The sequence below is a fragment of the Trachypithecus francoisi genome, unplaced genomic scaffold (assembly GCF_009764315.1).
Source record: "Trachypithecus francoisi isolate TF-2019V2 unplaced genomic scaffold, Tfra_2.0 Lachesis_group8, whole genome shotgun sequence".
In the NCBI taxonomy this organism is placed as follows: domain Eukaryota; kingdom Metazoa; phylum Chordata; class Mammalia; order Primates; family Cercopithecidae; genus Trachypithecus; species Trachypithecus francoisi.
In genome coordinates, this window is record NW_022681473.1 from 36,824,823 (window position 1) to 36,839,523 (window position 14,701).

General features: G+C 37.3%; 2 protein-coding genes across 7 annotated transcripts in view; one reads left to right on the top strand and one right to left on the bottom strand.

Annotated features, from left to right (window-relative positions):
- METTL15 (methyltransferase like 15) overlaps nucleotides 1-9,530 on the bottom strand; it is a 474,150-nt gene extending 464,620 nt beyond the window's left edge. For 4 of the 5 annotated variants that reach the window (XM_033208108.1, XM_033208107.1, XM_033208106.1 and 1 more), the window contains exons 1-3: nucleotides 9,425-9,530; nucleotides 7,473-7,709; nucleotides 3,952-4,238 (exon numbers count right to left, since the gene is read on the bottom strand). In XM_033208108.1, coding sequence (XP_033063999.1) covers nucleotides 3,952-4,221 — 270 coding nt within the window. In that variant the 5' untranslated portion in view covers nucleotides 4,222-4,238; nucleotides 7,473-7,709; nucleotides 9,425-9,530. Of the gene's footprint in view, nucleotides 1-3,951; nucleotides 4,239-7,472; nucleotides 7,710-9,411 lie in introns of all 5 variants that reach the window. The other variant, XM_033208105.1, reaches the window with a different exon arrangement.
- A 40-nt stretch (nucleotides 9,531-9,570) lies between these two features.
- Nucleotides 9,571-14,701, top strand: part of KIF18A (kinesin family member 18A) — an 85,597-nt gene continuing 80,466 nt past the window's right edge. The window contains exon 1 of one of the 2 annotated variants that reach the window (XM_033208102.1): nucleotides 9,571-9,815. The gene's annotated coding sequence lies outside the window, so the exon portion shown is untranslated. Of the gene's footprint in view, nucleotides 9,901-14,701 lie in introns of both variants that reach the window. The other variant, XM_033208103.1, reaches the window with a different exon arrangement.

Below are 14,701 nucleotides of genomic sequence, written 5' to 3' on the forward strand. Positions count from 1 at the left end.
CAGACTGGATTAAGAAAATGTGGCACATATACACCATGGAATACTATGCAGCCATAAAAATGGATGAGTTCATGTCCTTTACAGGGACATGGATGAAGCTGGAAACCATCATTCTCAGCAAGCTATCACAAGAACAGAAAGCCAAACACCGCATGTTCTCACTAACAGGTGGAAATTGAACAATGAGATCACTTGGATACAGGAAGGGGAACATCACACACCGGGGCCTATTGTGGGGAGTGGGGAGGGAGGAGGGATAGCATTAGGAGATATACCTAATGTAAATGACGAGTTAATGTGTGCAGCACACCAACATAGCACATGTATACATATGTAACAAACCTGCACGTTGTGCACATGTACCCTAGAACTTAAAAAGTATAATAATTAAAATAAATAAATAAATAATAAAAATAAAACTCACACTTATTTATGGATTTTGTTATCCCTGCATTACGGATCTTTTTTAAAACACCAAGAGAATTTCATTTTGATGAAGTCACTCACATTCAACAAGAAGTTTTATCCAATTTAATACTTTAACTTACATTTTCATGCATATTTGGAGTCCCACTACATGACAGCATTGAGCTAAATACTTTATACACATAAATTCATTTAAGAATACAGGGTTTAGCTGGATGCAGCAGCTCACACCTCTAGGATCAGCTACTCAGGAGGCTGAGACAGGAAGGATCACCTGAGCCCAGGAGTTCCAGACTACAGTGAGTTATGATCACACCACCATACTTCAGCTTCAACAACAGAGACAGACTCTCTCTAGAACAATTAAAATTTAAAAAAATTTTTTTTAAAGAATGCTGTATTTATTTTGTGTGTAAATTTGCCTGTGTATACTGCCTGAGGAGAAAGTAAACAATATTTTTACGAAGCAACCCACATCATATCCCTGATGGCTTTCGTATGAGCAACATCCAGCCATTGTAGTACGCCTTATACATATAGCTTAAATTTAGTTCATGAAAACTGCCTGATCCAACATGAAAAAGTTTCAGGAAAAAGAAAAGCTGGGTGTGCGCACACATGCACATGTTTCCTAGACAAGAGCTTCGAACCTAGGCAGTCCAGTTCCAGAATCTTTGCTCTTAACCACTAAGCAATATGTTGGAAAAAGAAGACGGACGAGATACAAAAATAACTGATTTAGATAAAAACAGTAGCTGCTAGAATAAGGGATCACATTTCTGAAGTCAGTACATTAAGAAATATAAGCATTAAATTATATTTAAAAATTGGAAACAATCTACAATACTTTTTTCTCTTGTGAATGAATATACATATCAGAAAGTTTCTAGCTTTTATGTTTTGAATATTATATCAACCAGTATTTCTTACATTGCTTTAAAGAGATCACACCTACCTTACTTTCAGTATTTCTGGCAGGATTAAATAAGGTCTTCGATTATGACTTTAAACAATAATCTTAGATCTTATTTAATTTAATCTAAATTAAATATCTAGATTATGATCTAAGGTCATAATCAAAGATCTTATTTAATCTTTAATCCTCTCTTTCTATAAAGAGAGAGACTTACGTTAAGGAATTGGCTTAGGAGATTGTGGAGCACTGGTAAATCCAAAATTGGTAGGGTTGTGTGTGTATTTGTGTGTGTGTGTGTGTCTGTGTGTTTGTGTATACATGCATATATATATATACGTGTATGTGTATTGGTATACACACACACACACGATTTATCCTTGAACAACACAGGTTTGAACTGCAAAAGTCCACTTATTTGTGGATTTTCTTCAGCCTCTACTACCCTTGCAACAGCAAGACCAACCCCTCCTCCTCTTCCTCAGTCTACTTAACAAAGATGAAGACTATTATGATGACTTACTTCCACTTAATAAATAGTAAATATATTTTATTTTCCTTATGATTCTCTTAATATTTTGTTTTCTCTAGCTTACTTTATTATAAGAATACAGTATATAATACACATAACATATGAAATATGTGTTCATGGCAGGGTGTATTGGTTCACACCTGTAATCTCAGCACTTTGGGAGGCCAAGGTGGGTGGATCACCTGAGGTCAGGAGTTCGAGACCAGCCTGACCAATATGGAGAAACCCCATCTCTACTAAAACTACAAAACTAGCCGGGCGTGGTAGTACATGCCTGTAATCCCGGCTACTAGGGAGGCTGAGGCAGGAGAATCAACTGAACCCGGAAAGCAGAGGTTGCAGCGAGCTGAGATTATGCCATTGCACCCCCGCCTGGGCAACAAGAGCGAAACTCCGCCTCAAAAAAAAAAAAGAAAAGAAAAGAAAAGAAAAAGAAAAAAAGAAATATGTGTTTATGTTTCCGGTAAGGTTTCTGGTCAACAGCAGATTATGAGTAATTTTTTGGAGAGTCAAAAGTTACACGTGGATTTTCAACTCTGTAGGTGTCAACACCCCAAATTCCCACATTGTTCAAGGTTAAACTGTCTGTTGGTTTGGTTTCTCTGGGGAACTCTAATACTTCAGGGTAGTTGAAAACCAAGGCTTAGAAAACAGGGAACAGGAATTCAGATTCATATCTTTGTGTCCAGCCATTTCTGAAAGGATTATGTAATAAAATTCTCAAGAAGCTCTGCTGGATTCAGTTTTCATACCCTAACTATTCAGCCAGTGTAATGTTCTTTTTCTTTTAAGACTGTCATTTCACAAAACTAATCAATTCTGAGAAACAGTTTTTCATAGCCTCAAAAAGTTAAGCCTAGAGGAATTCCACTCCTAGATATATATAACCAAGAGAACTGAAAACATATGTCCATACCAAAACTTGTACAAGGCCGGGCATGGTGGCTCACACCTGTAATCACAACACTTTGGGAGGCCAAGGCAGGAGGATCACCTGAGGTCAGGAGTTCATGACCAGCCTGGCCAACATGGTGAAACCCCATCTCTACTAAAAATACAAAAATTAGCCGGCCACGGTAGTGTGCAACTATAGTCTCAGCTACTTGGAAGGCTCAGGCAAGAGAATCGCTTGCACCCAGGAGGCAGAGGTTGCAGTGAACCAACATCATGCCACTGCACTCTAGCTTCGGTGACAGAGCAAGACTCCATTTCAAAGAAAAGAGGAAATTTGTACACGAATGTTCATAGTAGCATTATTCACAACAGCCACAAAGCAGAAACAATATAAATAAATGCTCATCATTTGGTTAATGGATAAACAAAATGTGGCAAATCCATACGATGCAATGATTCAGCAATAAAAAGGAACCAAGTACAGATACATGCAACACCATGGAAGAACCTTGAAAACATGCTGAGTAAAAGAACACAGATAAAAAATGCCACATATCTATGAATCCATTTAAATGAAATGTCTGGAATAAGCAAATTCATAGAGACAAAAAAATAGCTTAGTGGTTGTCGGGGCTAGGGGAAGGATGTCAATGGGGAGTGAATACTAATGGGTATGCGGTTTCCTACTGTGGTGATAAACACATTCCTCAATTAAACAGTGGTCATAAGCTTATGAATACAAATTCTCCTCAACTTACATGGGGGTTATGTCCTGACAAACCCTTCATTACTTGAAAACACCATGTGGCAAAAATGTATTTAAGTACTTAACCTACTGAACATCATGGCTTAGCCTAACCTATCTTAAACATGCTGAGAACACTTACGTTACCCTACAGTTAGGCAAAATCAACTAACACAAAGCCTATTTTATAAGAAAGTTATTGACTATCTCATGTAATTTATATGAATATTGTGCTGAAACTTTAAAAAAGCATGGTTGTATGGTACTCAAAAGTACAATTTCTACTGAATGTGTATCACTTCCACATCAACCATGAAAAGTTGGGGTTCATCTGTATACTAAAGGGCACTGGACTGTATACCTTAAAATTATGAATATTACAATAAGCGAATTTTATCAAATTCAAAACAAAATGGGTTAAGAAATAAAAATTCAACTCACCTGTCCTTTTTGTGGTGACAAACAATGCACAACTTCATCCACCATTACTGGAATATGTAATTTAGCCATAGTTTCAAAATCTCTATCTTGAGATCTGTGTAACTCCTGGGCTTGAGTTTGATCTGTTTGCTCCTGGGCTTCATATTCTCTATATTTTTCTGCTGTAGTATGTATTCTCTTTGGCCAGACACCTAAATTAGGTATGCCAGATGCCAACCAACATGAAAGACATTCTTTATACATTCTACAAAAATACGGATACCGAAGCATTCTGTAGGTAAACAAATCTAGAAAAAAAAATTAAAATATGATCGTTGGATTTTTTTAAAAGAATGTTCTAATACTTGGGGAAAATCAAATTAATATGCAATATTTAGCACATCAAAAAAAAGTTAAGACTCATGATCTGAACATCTTAAACAAGTAAAGGTAACAAATTCTTCTTATATATGCAAAGCAAGGAACCTAAGAGGACCCAGAGACATAATTTAAATACAATTTTTAATGTAGCCTAATACGTTCTAATATAATTAACATTTCAACCATTAGGGATATGAAAATTGATTATTAGGTCAACATTTTTATGAAATACACTTTTTTGAATTTTAATTAAGGCTAAAAAGTAGATTCAATGAATTAAAACTATCTATTTGAAAATTAATCAGGATGACTGAACAGATGATAAGTATCATATTTTAGGTTCAGATGGTCTTCTATTTCAAGCTCTTCTGTTTGTTTTTCTCACAATGCTAAATTCTCATCTTCAGAGACTATCCCTGAGAAAAGACTACGCATGCACATCCAAAAAAAAAAAAGATAATCAGTCTGTCAGTCTGATTCTCTGATGAGATCATCTCCCTGTACCCTGTATCAGTGGAGTGTACATCAGTTTAAACTGTAACTGTATAAACACTCAACTGAGCACACTTTGGTATTTCATGTCTACCTTTAATTATCTGTCCTCTGCACCCAAAAAATAAATAATTGATATATTCCTTGGATTTACCATATGTGCTCCATTTTCTTAAGCAATCCATAACTCTTTAAAATGCAGAAGAAAAAAAGGATTTATATAAATATATTACTAACAGACCTTTTGAAAACATCATGCATTTTATACCCAGTTGGTTTCAAGCAAAGTTTTTGATACTACCACAGTAAACACCATTTGATACTACCCAGTTAACATTATTCTTTCCTCACAGGTTATTAGTTATTTAAGAATATGACCCACACCTTTGTATACACAAAATAAGATGCATATCAGTGCTTAATGACTGTTTTCTGAAGAAAATGAATGAATGGATTAATTCCAGACTCCACAGAATTAGCACTGTTATCAATCCTCACTTTGGGAAATTTCACCTGTATGACTGACCCCACCAAAAACCATATGTTCTCAAAATACTACAAGAGGCATAAATCCCATTTAAATATGTCTGTCTTTCCTTTTGCAATTAAAAAAAAATTAAAAACGTTGAAAAGCTGATCACATGTAATAAAATACAAAGAAATACAAATACAATATAACATCAACAAGATGTTACCTTGAGAATATGTTAACTTTACCAAAGCTATAATCTGCAGAATTGTGTGGCAAATGTGACACCGAAAAAACGTGGGGGGAAAAAAAATGAGTGATCTAAGCAGATTTTTGGTTGCTTGGTAGCAACAAAATAGTCAAATTATTAATTATGCCTAAGGTTTCTGGAAAGCTTACAAAAGTAAGCTCAACTACCCTCTGATTTATTGTTTCTAACAGTTTACAAAATAATAGCTAACATTTATTTAGCATTTACTAAGCACCACTTACTATTATAACCACACTACATGCACTACCTCATTCAATCCTTACCACAACTCTTGAAATATTATGATTCCCATTTTATAGATAGGTAAAACAGAGAAGTAATTTGCCAAAGGCTACATAGCTAGAGAGCTGTAAAGCTAAAATTGTAACACAGTCTATCCCCAGAGCCTGAACTCAATCTCCATGCTATAAACATAGCCCACTGGAACTATTTAATCCACTTATGTAATTTAATAGTACTTCAATTAAATTGACTATATATTTGTAATATCTCATAAATTAGATTCATTTTATTAAGGAATCGACATCTTATGGCTTGGCTCTGCTCCACTTAAAAATAACAGTATGCTGTGGGGTTCCCAGTAACGAACGTACAATGTATAGGCCTAAAAAGTGAAATCTGGAACAACCTACCCTGTATGTCTAGATTTTGATAACTAAAAGAAAAGTAGTGTCATCAATTCTAACATAGGAATAAGAACCATACCGGAAAAAGCAGAGTAGCGGGGAAAAAAAACAAACAAACAAAAAACGCTATCACTTGCATTTAATTCTTTTTCTACTGCATTCAGTTTCTTTTTTTTTTTTTTTTTTGAGACGGAGTCTCGCTCTGTCGCCCAGGCTGGAGTGCAGTGGCCGGATCTCAGCTCACTGCAAGCTCCGCCTCCCGGGTTCACGCCATTCTCCTGCCTCAGCCTCCGAGTAGCTGGGACTACAGGCGCCCGCCACCTCGCCCGGCTAGTTTTTTGTATTTTTTAGTAGAGACGGGGTTTCACAGTGTTAGCCAGGATGGTCTCGATCTCCTGACCTCGTGATCCGCCCGTCTCGGCCTCCCAAAGTGCTGGGATTACAGGCTTGAGCCACCGCGCCCGGCCTGCATTCAGTTTCTATGTGTTTATTCAGCTATGGTCAAGGCACAAAGCCTGAATATTTTATTATGAACTAATTACCTGCCAACTTGGGTCAACCTGGAGAAAGGGTGACAAATAGTTCATTTTCCTCTTGTTTCCTGCAATACCTCCCTAAAAAATGGAAGGTGGGGGAGTGGTATGCTCTAAAAAAAATTATATTCTTCTCTTTTGTAGCCCAGTTTCTTACCAGATAACTTACAGCTCTCCCGCAGTCTGCTAGGAGCCAGCCACCCTAAATGATTCAAGATTAAGTTCCCTCTGGTCATAAGTAAGGAAGCAAGGAGTCAGGAAAGCTGCCTCTGTGATCTCCTAGTTAAGTCATTTAACTTTTCTCTACAAGCAAAGTTCACTTTTGGTTGTTGAGAGCACAAAATTGGCCAGATTACTCTTTTAATTGTGAAAACACACAGGTGAGTCATGCCCATGAAGGATACTCCCTCAAGGGCTCTAACAATTATAATCATTGCAGTCAATTTTCTCCTGCAAGGAAATCCTGTTTGAAAACGTAATTTTTAAGGACAAAAACGCGACGTGGCGCCTAGCACACAATCACTGAGAAAAGTGAAAGAGGTTCTAAGGAAAGAGAAAAATACACGCGTTTGCCTAAGAATTACACTGTGACGACGAAAAACTATTCGAAAACTTCCAAACCCAGGTTGAAGGCGTGCTGAAGAGAGGGAAAGGGGACAGGGGCGTATATATCCTTTGCTCCGGGCGAATCCAGCGACCCCTGTGGAGTACCCCCAAAGGTTTGGTGGTTTCCAAAAAGAGTTCCCGGGACTTGGTCACCTTCTCCTCACCTGAGGCAGGAAGACTTCTCAGCTGGCCTCTAACTTGGGCCAGTGACAACCACTACGGTCCTGAAGAACTTGAATGTGCCGCACGTCTAGGTCCTGCCCCTGGGGGAAACTTGCAAGGACGGACAGATTGGGTCCACGTCCGCCCCAGCAACTCAGGACCGTCTGCCTTTGGTTCCGCTGCTTCCAGCCTCAGCTGCCAAAGGGTCCTGTTGGCGCTGGGGTTTCCAAACGACTTTCCTGGGGGAAATAAATAAGACCTCACTATTGCCATGTTTCAATTCACTTTTACTTTTTCCATTTTTACTTTTTGGTCTGAAACAACTTTAAATCTAACTTTTAATTTATCCTTATCTCTACTCTTCGGTTTACAATGAAAGTACATTAAACTTGTGTTCTGATAACACAGCAGTTATACTCCAATTTTTAACTAGAAGTGGGAATTTCTGTCTCATTAGCTCTGTATGTTTAGAAATTACAAGACGCAAGGTGGCATAGTAGTGGGATTGATGGTAAAGTCAAAATCTCTCTGCTCTAACCAAATGTACAATTCCTTTAAAATACGGACCTCATCATCTGAACACTGCTAAATGGCAAGTGTAACACTAAATTTGAAATCTAAAGTACTTGGATTAGGTGTGAAAACATCTGTGGCACTGATAAACCTTATACAACGTGGATGTCAAAAAATACAAAATTTAAAACACTTCTATTCTTCACCAATGATCCATGCAATTTTACAAGCAACTGGCAAAATATGCATATTTTCAGACTGGATTAAGATAGTCTCTTAATGTCACTTAATCCAGACAATATCTCAGAGACAAATGACTCAATTCTGAATTGCCTTGCCTGTATAGTTCAAGACAAAATTTTGTGTTAGGGATTTTCTGAAAACTTCAGTTTTCTCTCAGAAAAATTAAAATAACAGTACCTATGTCTCATGGGCTGTTTTGAGAATTAAATGAGGGACCATATGTAAAGAGACAAATAAAATACCTGGGAAGTCAAAACATAAAGTACTATACAGTGAGTTCTTACTGGAAATAAAGACATCTCGATTTTATTACCAAGCCCAGCAGCACACAAATAACCATTTCATTAGCTAAGATACACGTAATACCACCAAAAATAAGTAGTAGCTTTATTGATCCTGTCTAGTGATCAGAAAGAATAATATAACATGCATCATATACAATACACAATACTCCCGATTTTCCTCAACAGGAAATAAATGTCCATAATACAGAGGTTTCCATACATTGTTGCATTTACAACGCTCTGCATGGGTAAGAGTCATCCTATTTATAAAGTGATATTGAATCAACAGAATATAAGCTCCAAGATGGAAGAAAGTTTGATTCTACAACTATTGTGTGTCTAAAATCTAAATAATTGCTAAATGAATGGATACAATAACAGTAATATATAGAACAATGAAATTCAGATACTGTTATTAAAAATAAACTGCCAAAGTTATTTTAGCAAATATATTTCCCATTTGTTCCAGGTATTTTCTCTCTTTTTAAAGTGTATATTCTGAAATAATATCTGTAACCTGGCACTTAAAAAAAATCACTTCACCTAATAACAAATCAAGCCAAAATCTTTAACTAAATTTATTGTGTTATGCCATCATTAGACAGAGAATGTAAAAAGTAACCAAACAGAAAATAGTTTCACAGTCAGTACTAATGGGAGTAGGCCTGGAAGTCCTGAGAAATGAAGCCTGAGGCCTCAACCCAAAAGATCTCCAATTAATTCAGGTGAAGAGACCCCACATTTTGGCCCATATGAATGTGTCTGGAAGGAACAGGTCCCTACAACTTCCTGGAGGCCTCACTACTCAGAGAAAAGAAAATAAACACCCAGAACCCATTAATCCACACCCAAACTCCACCTCTCCCCCCAGCAGAGGGAATAGGCCAACCCCTGCCCGCACCAGTCTCACTCACACCCTGAACTCTGGGACCGGGCCCTGCACCCGCCGGTCCAGAGAAGGCCTGGTGATCTCAAGTAACTGCCTCGCACCGGCAGCTCTGGTCTAGCCCCGCCCACTTTGGCCACCGCCTCCGGAAACGGCCTCGAGGGTTGCCACGGTGACGAGAAAGCGAAGCGCTTCCCAAGCGCCGCCCGGCTGAGCTTCTTGGCGCCAAGCTACCGCGAGCCGTGACAGCGTCCGACGTGATGACATCACGCGGGCGGCAGCCAATGAAACGAGGCGCTGAGGAAGGTGGCTTGGGTTTGAATATTGTAGTTGAGTCTGAAGCGCCGGGAGGCGGACATTAAAGTGAAGAGGCTGCGGTATCCTGGCCTGGGCCTGAAGTGAGCAAGCGGCGCATGAAGGTAAAACTGGACTCTAGGACACTGCTTTTGGTGACCTGTATTATTGGGAACGGAAGATCCTGCCGCTTCAGGTCTAGAAGACCAGGTGGGCTTCTTGACAAACAGAAGCGTTGAGGGGTGGGTGAGGCATCAGGGTCCCTGGGGAGAAAGTGAAAGGAAAAAGGGATTCAGAACCTGCTAAGAGCACAGCACTGCTTGACCGTAATCCTCACTGCTCGGCTGGAAGGGCAGGGATCTCCTTCCTTAAGTTCTGAGAGGAAGGTCTTAAGTTTTAAAGGGCATCTTGGCCCCTTTCCCAGACTTTGGCAGAGAACTTTAACTGTCCAGCACGTTGCAGTGTCAACTTTCTTCCGGACTCCAAAATCGGGCTGTTTTCTTTCAGACGCACATATAAGCGTACCCCTGGGTTACCTATCAAACGAGGAGTTTTTGTTCATCACTGCATAAGTTTTGTCTGACGAGCTTTAACTGTTAGTCTTGCACTGGTCAATCGGGAACCCCTCCCGAGCCCCAGTTGTAGATAGCATCAAGATAAAACTCGTTCTGCCTAACGGGATTGCCGAGGATCAGATGAGGTACGGAAGAGATGGTGTTTGGCAAATACTCTGCAAATGAAATTAAACTGTAAACACAGAATCCGTCCTATAGTCTGTTCTTGGTTTCCGCAGGACTTTTTTTTTTTTTTTTTTTTCAGGAGCTCATTAGTCTCTCAGTTACAGAGTAGCCAAGACTGACTCCTGTTTATTATATGAGAAGAGAGTATTTGACCAGAACGGACTGATTTTGTGGTATAATATATAGTTTAGATTATGGAATAATTAGGTAGAAATTTAGGCACTCTACAGATTTTAATTGTTAGTATCATTCCACCACATCTAACCTCCTGTTTCGTTTTTGGAAGGTTTTTATGAACTTTGGTGCTAGAGAATGTGATATCAAATGACTGTATAGTGCTTCTTATTAAGTTCGTATTATTTTGTAAGAACTATTTCAATAAACAAAGATTATCTACAAAGCACAATCACACAGAAAAAAATTTTTAAAGATTATCTGCCTTTAATGGTAGTAATTAATCTCCTCTTCTATTATTTATTCATTTATCTGAGACAAAGTCTCTTCTGTGGTCCAGGCTGGAGTGCAGTGGCGTGATCGCCGCTCACTGCAACCTCCACCTCCCGGGTTCAAGCAATTCTCGTGCCTCAGCCTCCCGAGTAGCTGGGATTACAGGCATTTGCCACCACACTCGGCTAATTTTTGTATCTTTGGTAGAGACGGGGATTCACTATGTTGGCCAGGCTGGTCTCAGACTCCTGACTTCAAGCCATCTGCCCGCCTCGGCCTCCCAAAGTGCAGGAATTACACGTGTGAGGCAGGGCATCCAGCCTTTCCTCTTCTGTTGTTGAAAAGTATTTACAAATACATAATATTTTTATATTAAAAGTGCATCTTGTCCCATCATAGAAATACTCCAAATCAATTAAGGGACACAATAAAAATGATTTTTTTTTTTTTTTTGCTGACAACTGTGAAAACTAAGAGAAAAAAAAAATAGCTCAACTGTCAGTGCCGGCCTTCCCTCCAGTTGAACTTTTTATTCTTCTCTGATGGTTGTAAGTTAGTGGGAGTAGTGCTCCCAAGACTGATATTCCAAAGATAGCTTTAAGATGGATGAAGACTATAGATGATAATATTGAGTATCGTTTTCAGTCCTATACAGTGTTTGTTGAATCTGAATCTAATTCAGGTTTGAGTTTGTATTTAATATATCGTAACTGTCACTCTACTTCTGTATCATTGTTTGGAAGCATTCTCTTCTGGTTCCAGTAGAACCTAGTTGTTAAGAACATGGACTTTGAATTTGTACCTGGTGAGGAGTTTGTGTTTTATTCTTATGGTGAGAAGTCATTGGAGACTTTAGAACAGGTGAATGCCGTATGATGCATCACATGATCTGAATGCTTTTGATGAAAGTATCAGTGAATACAATCAATGAATTAAATTTATTATAATACTTTCATAAAATTAGGGGTGAATCTTTGACCTAATTGACTTATATTTGACATTTGGTTCCCCACTTGTTATGTCATCTTGGGAAAGTTACTTATCCTGAGGCTAAGTCTTTGTTTTTGTAAAATGGAAATGATACAACCTTACGTGATTATTACAAGGATTGAATGCAATGACAAATGTCAAGTGTTTACTATAATGCCTGACACAGAGTGTATGTACTCAAATGATAAGCATTGTTGTTCATTATTAATTATCACCATATCAACCTAATCTAAGCATTGTTATATAAAAGCATACTTATTGAGAATGGCCACTGTGTGATAGCTGACAAGTACAGAGAAATCATAATCAGTTTTATTTTAACATTCAAGAGCTCCTGTGTCAGGCCCTAAGGTTTCTATCAAAAGTAAGCAAAGAGAAGAGAGTAGTACCAGTAGCTGCGTTTTGGGGGAAATAGGGAGATTTTGGTCAAAGGGTACACTTTAAGTTATAAGATAAAGAAGTTCATGGCATTTAATGTACAGCGTGAATGGTGATAGATGTATTAATTTAATTGAGGTAATCATTACATAATGTATAAGCATATGAGATCATCACATTGTATTGTACATCTTGATTATATACAATCTTTGCCAATTAAATGTTTTAAAATTTCTAAAAAAAAAGCAATATATATTTTTAACTTCCATAAGAAAATTTCTGAGGGTTAATATTTACATGAGGGAGAGTAGTGATTAAGTACTTGGCCTTTAGATTCAGTCAGTCTGAGTTCAAATCCCATGTCATGTGCTTCCTCAGTTGTGTGACTTTAGCCAGTTAATTTCTCTGTACTACACTTTCTCCTTTAATAAAATAGGAATGAGAGTACAGTGTTTATGTCATAGGGTTGTTATGAGGATTTAATAAGAGTATGTCAATTGTTTAGTACATTTCTATTTGTGGGATATGAGCTCCATAGAAAATATAACTTATTGTTACTAAATGAAATGTTGCAATTAAGGTAAATTTTAATAGTGGTTTTGTTGTTGTTGTTTGTTTTAAAATAAAAATACCTAGACCTTGTTTAAAATTTAAATAGTACAAAAGAGTATGAAATGGAAAATAAACCTGTCTCTCACTCAGACCTTCCTATTTCCCCTCCACGGGGAAAGTGGTATTACCAATTTCTTGTGTACCCTTCTGGGAATGACCATGCATATACATATATATCTTTTAAAAATACAAATGGTAAGATGCTATAAGTCTATTAAATCTGTATTGGTTTATTCATTCATTTATTCAACAAGTATATATTGGGTCCTAAATATTTGACAAGCAGTGTCCTAGGTGCTAGTGTACAGATGAACTCTGTGCTCTCAAGTGCTTACATTCTAGAGGGAAAACAAGCAATAAACATGTAACCCGATAATATATACTTTCCAATTACTGCTAAATTCGAGGAAGAAAAATAAACCTGGTAAGGGATTGGAGAGGCAAAGGCAGGGTGACACTATTTTGGATAGATTCTTTAGGGAAAGCCTCTGTAAAGTGGCATTTGAACAGAGACCTGAAAAATGAAGTGAGGGATTACAATTTGCAAATATCTGGAGGTAATGCCTGCCAGTAAGCAAAAATGCAAAAGCCAGGAGGCCAAAACAAGACTGAAGTGTTTTAGGAATGCTAAGAAAGTCATTGCAGCTGAAGCAGAGTAATGAAGTGGAGAGACAACAGTAGAAGTCATTGTCAGAGAGGTAGACAGGGCCATATGTGGAATTTATAGGCCATGGTAAGGAATTTGTATTTTATTCTTATTGTGAGAAGTCATTGGATAGTTTAGAGCAGGTAAATGACATGCAATACATATCATGATCTGAAAGCTTTTGAAGAAAGTATCAGTGCATACAATCAATGAATTAAATAAAATTTATTATTGTACTTGCATATAATTAGGGGTAAATCTTTAATCTGAGATGAGCACCAGCTATATTTAAGTTAAAAATTGACCTGTTCAACTTGGCTTATTACCATGCAAGTATTCAGAATAAATAGATTTTAATACCTCATTAAACATTACAGAGGCATGAGCTGTTCTACATAAATGAATCTTCCAGAAAATTGAATATTAGCTTTGCTAAGTAATAAAGTATTTTAACCACACTCAATGATGAAAATAAAACATGATCTTCCCATTTCTTTTATTTTCTAAACAAGAAATTGGGAACATTATTTCTTTCTTATTTTTTTCTTTTTGATGCCTCAGGATTCTCATTGTGATTGCCTGTTGTTGTCAACTACTGTACTCTAATATGTTGTTTCTCTTGGAGATATACGTTTTCTGTTTCCCTCTACTCTAAATGAGTAAATTGCTTTTTGGGGTCTGTGAGCACTTTTTATAGTTTATTAATTCATTCATTGATATATTTGAAAATTTACAATTTACTATATATTAGACTACGAGAGAATAGGGGTATAAATTAAAAGTCTATTAACTGTCATGTCTTATCATTCTCTTGTACCCTTTTCTAATCATGCATAATAATCATAAAATTTTGGAGCTAGAAAAAGACCTTCCATATCATATAATCTAACCCTTTTGTTTTATACATTAGCAAGTGAAGCCCCTTCCTTAGCCCCTTCATTCTTCTTTTTTGATACGCTACTCTCTCTAGACTAGACAAATATTCTTCTTCAGGTTTAGTGTCTATTATATAAAATGTTTGGTACCAGAAGATTTTTTGAATTTTGGAATTTTTTCTTTTTTTATATTTTTGCATTGTGCTTACTAGTTGAGGATCTCTAATCTGAAAATCCAAAATACGCTAGTGAGCATTTCCTTTGAATGTCATGTTGGTGCTCACAAAGTTTTAGATTTTGGATTTTTAGATTTAGAATGCTCA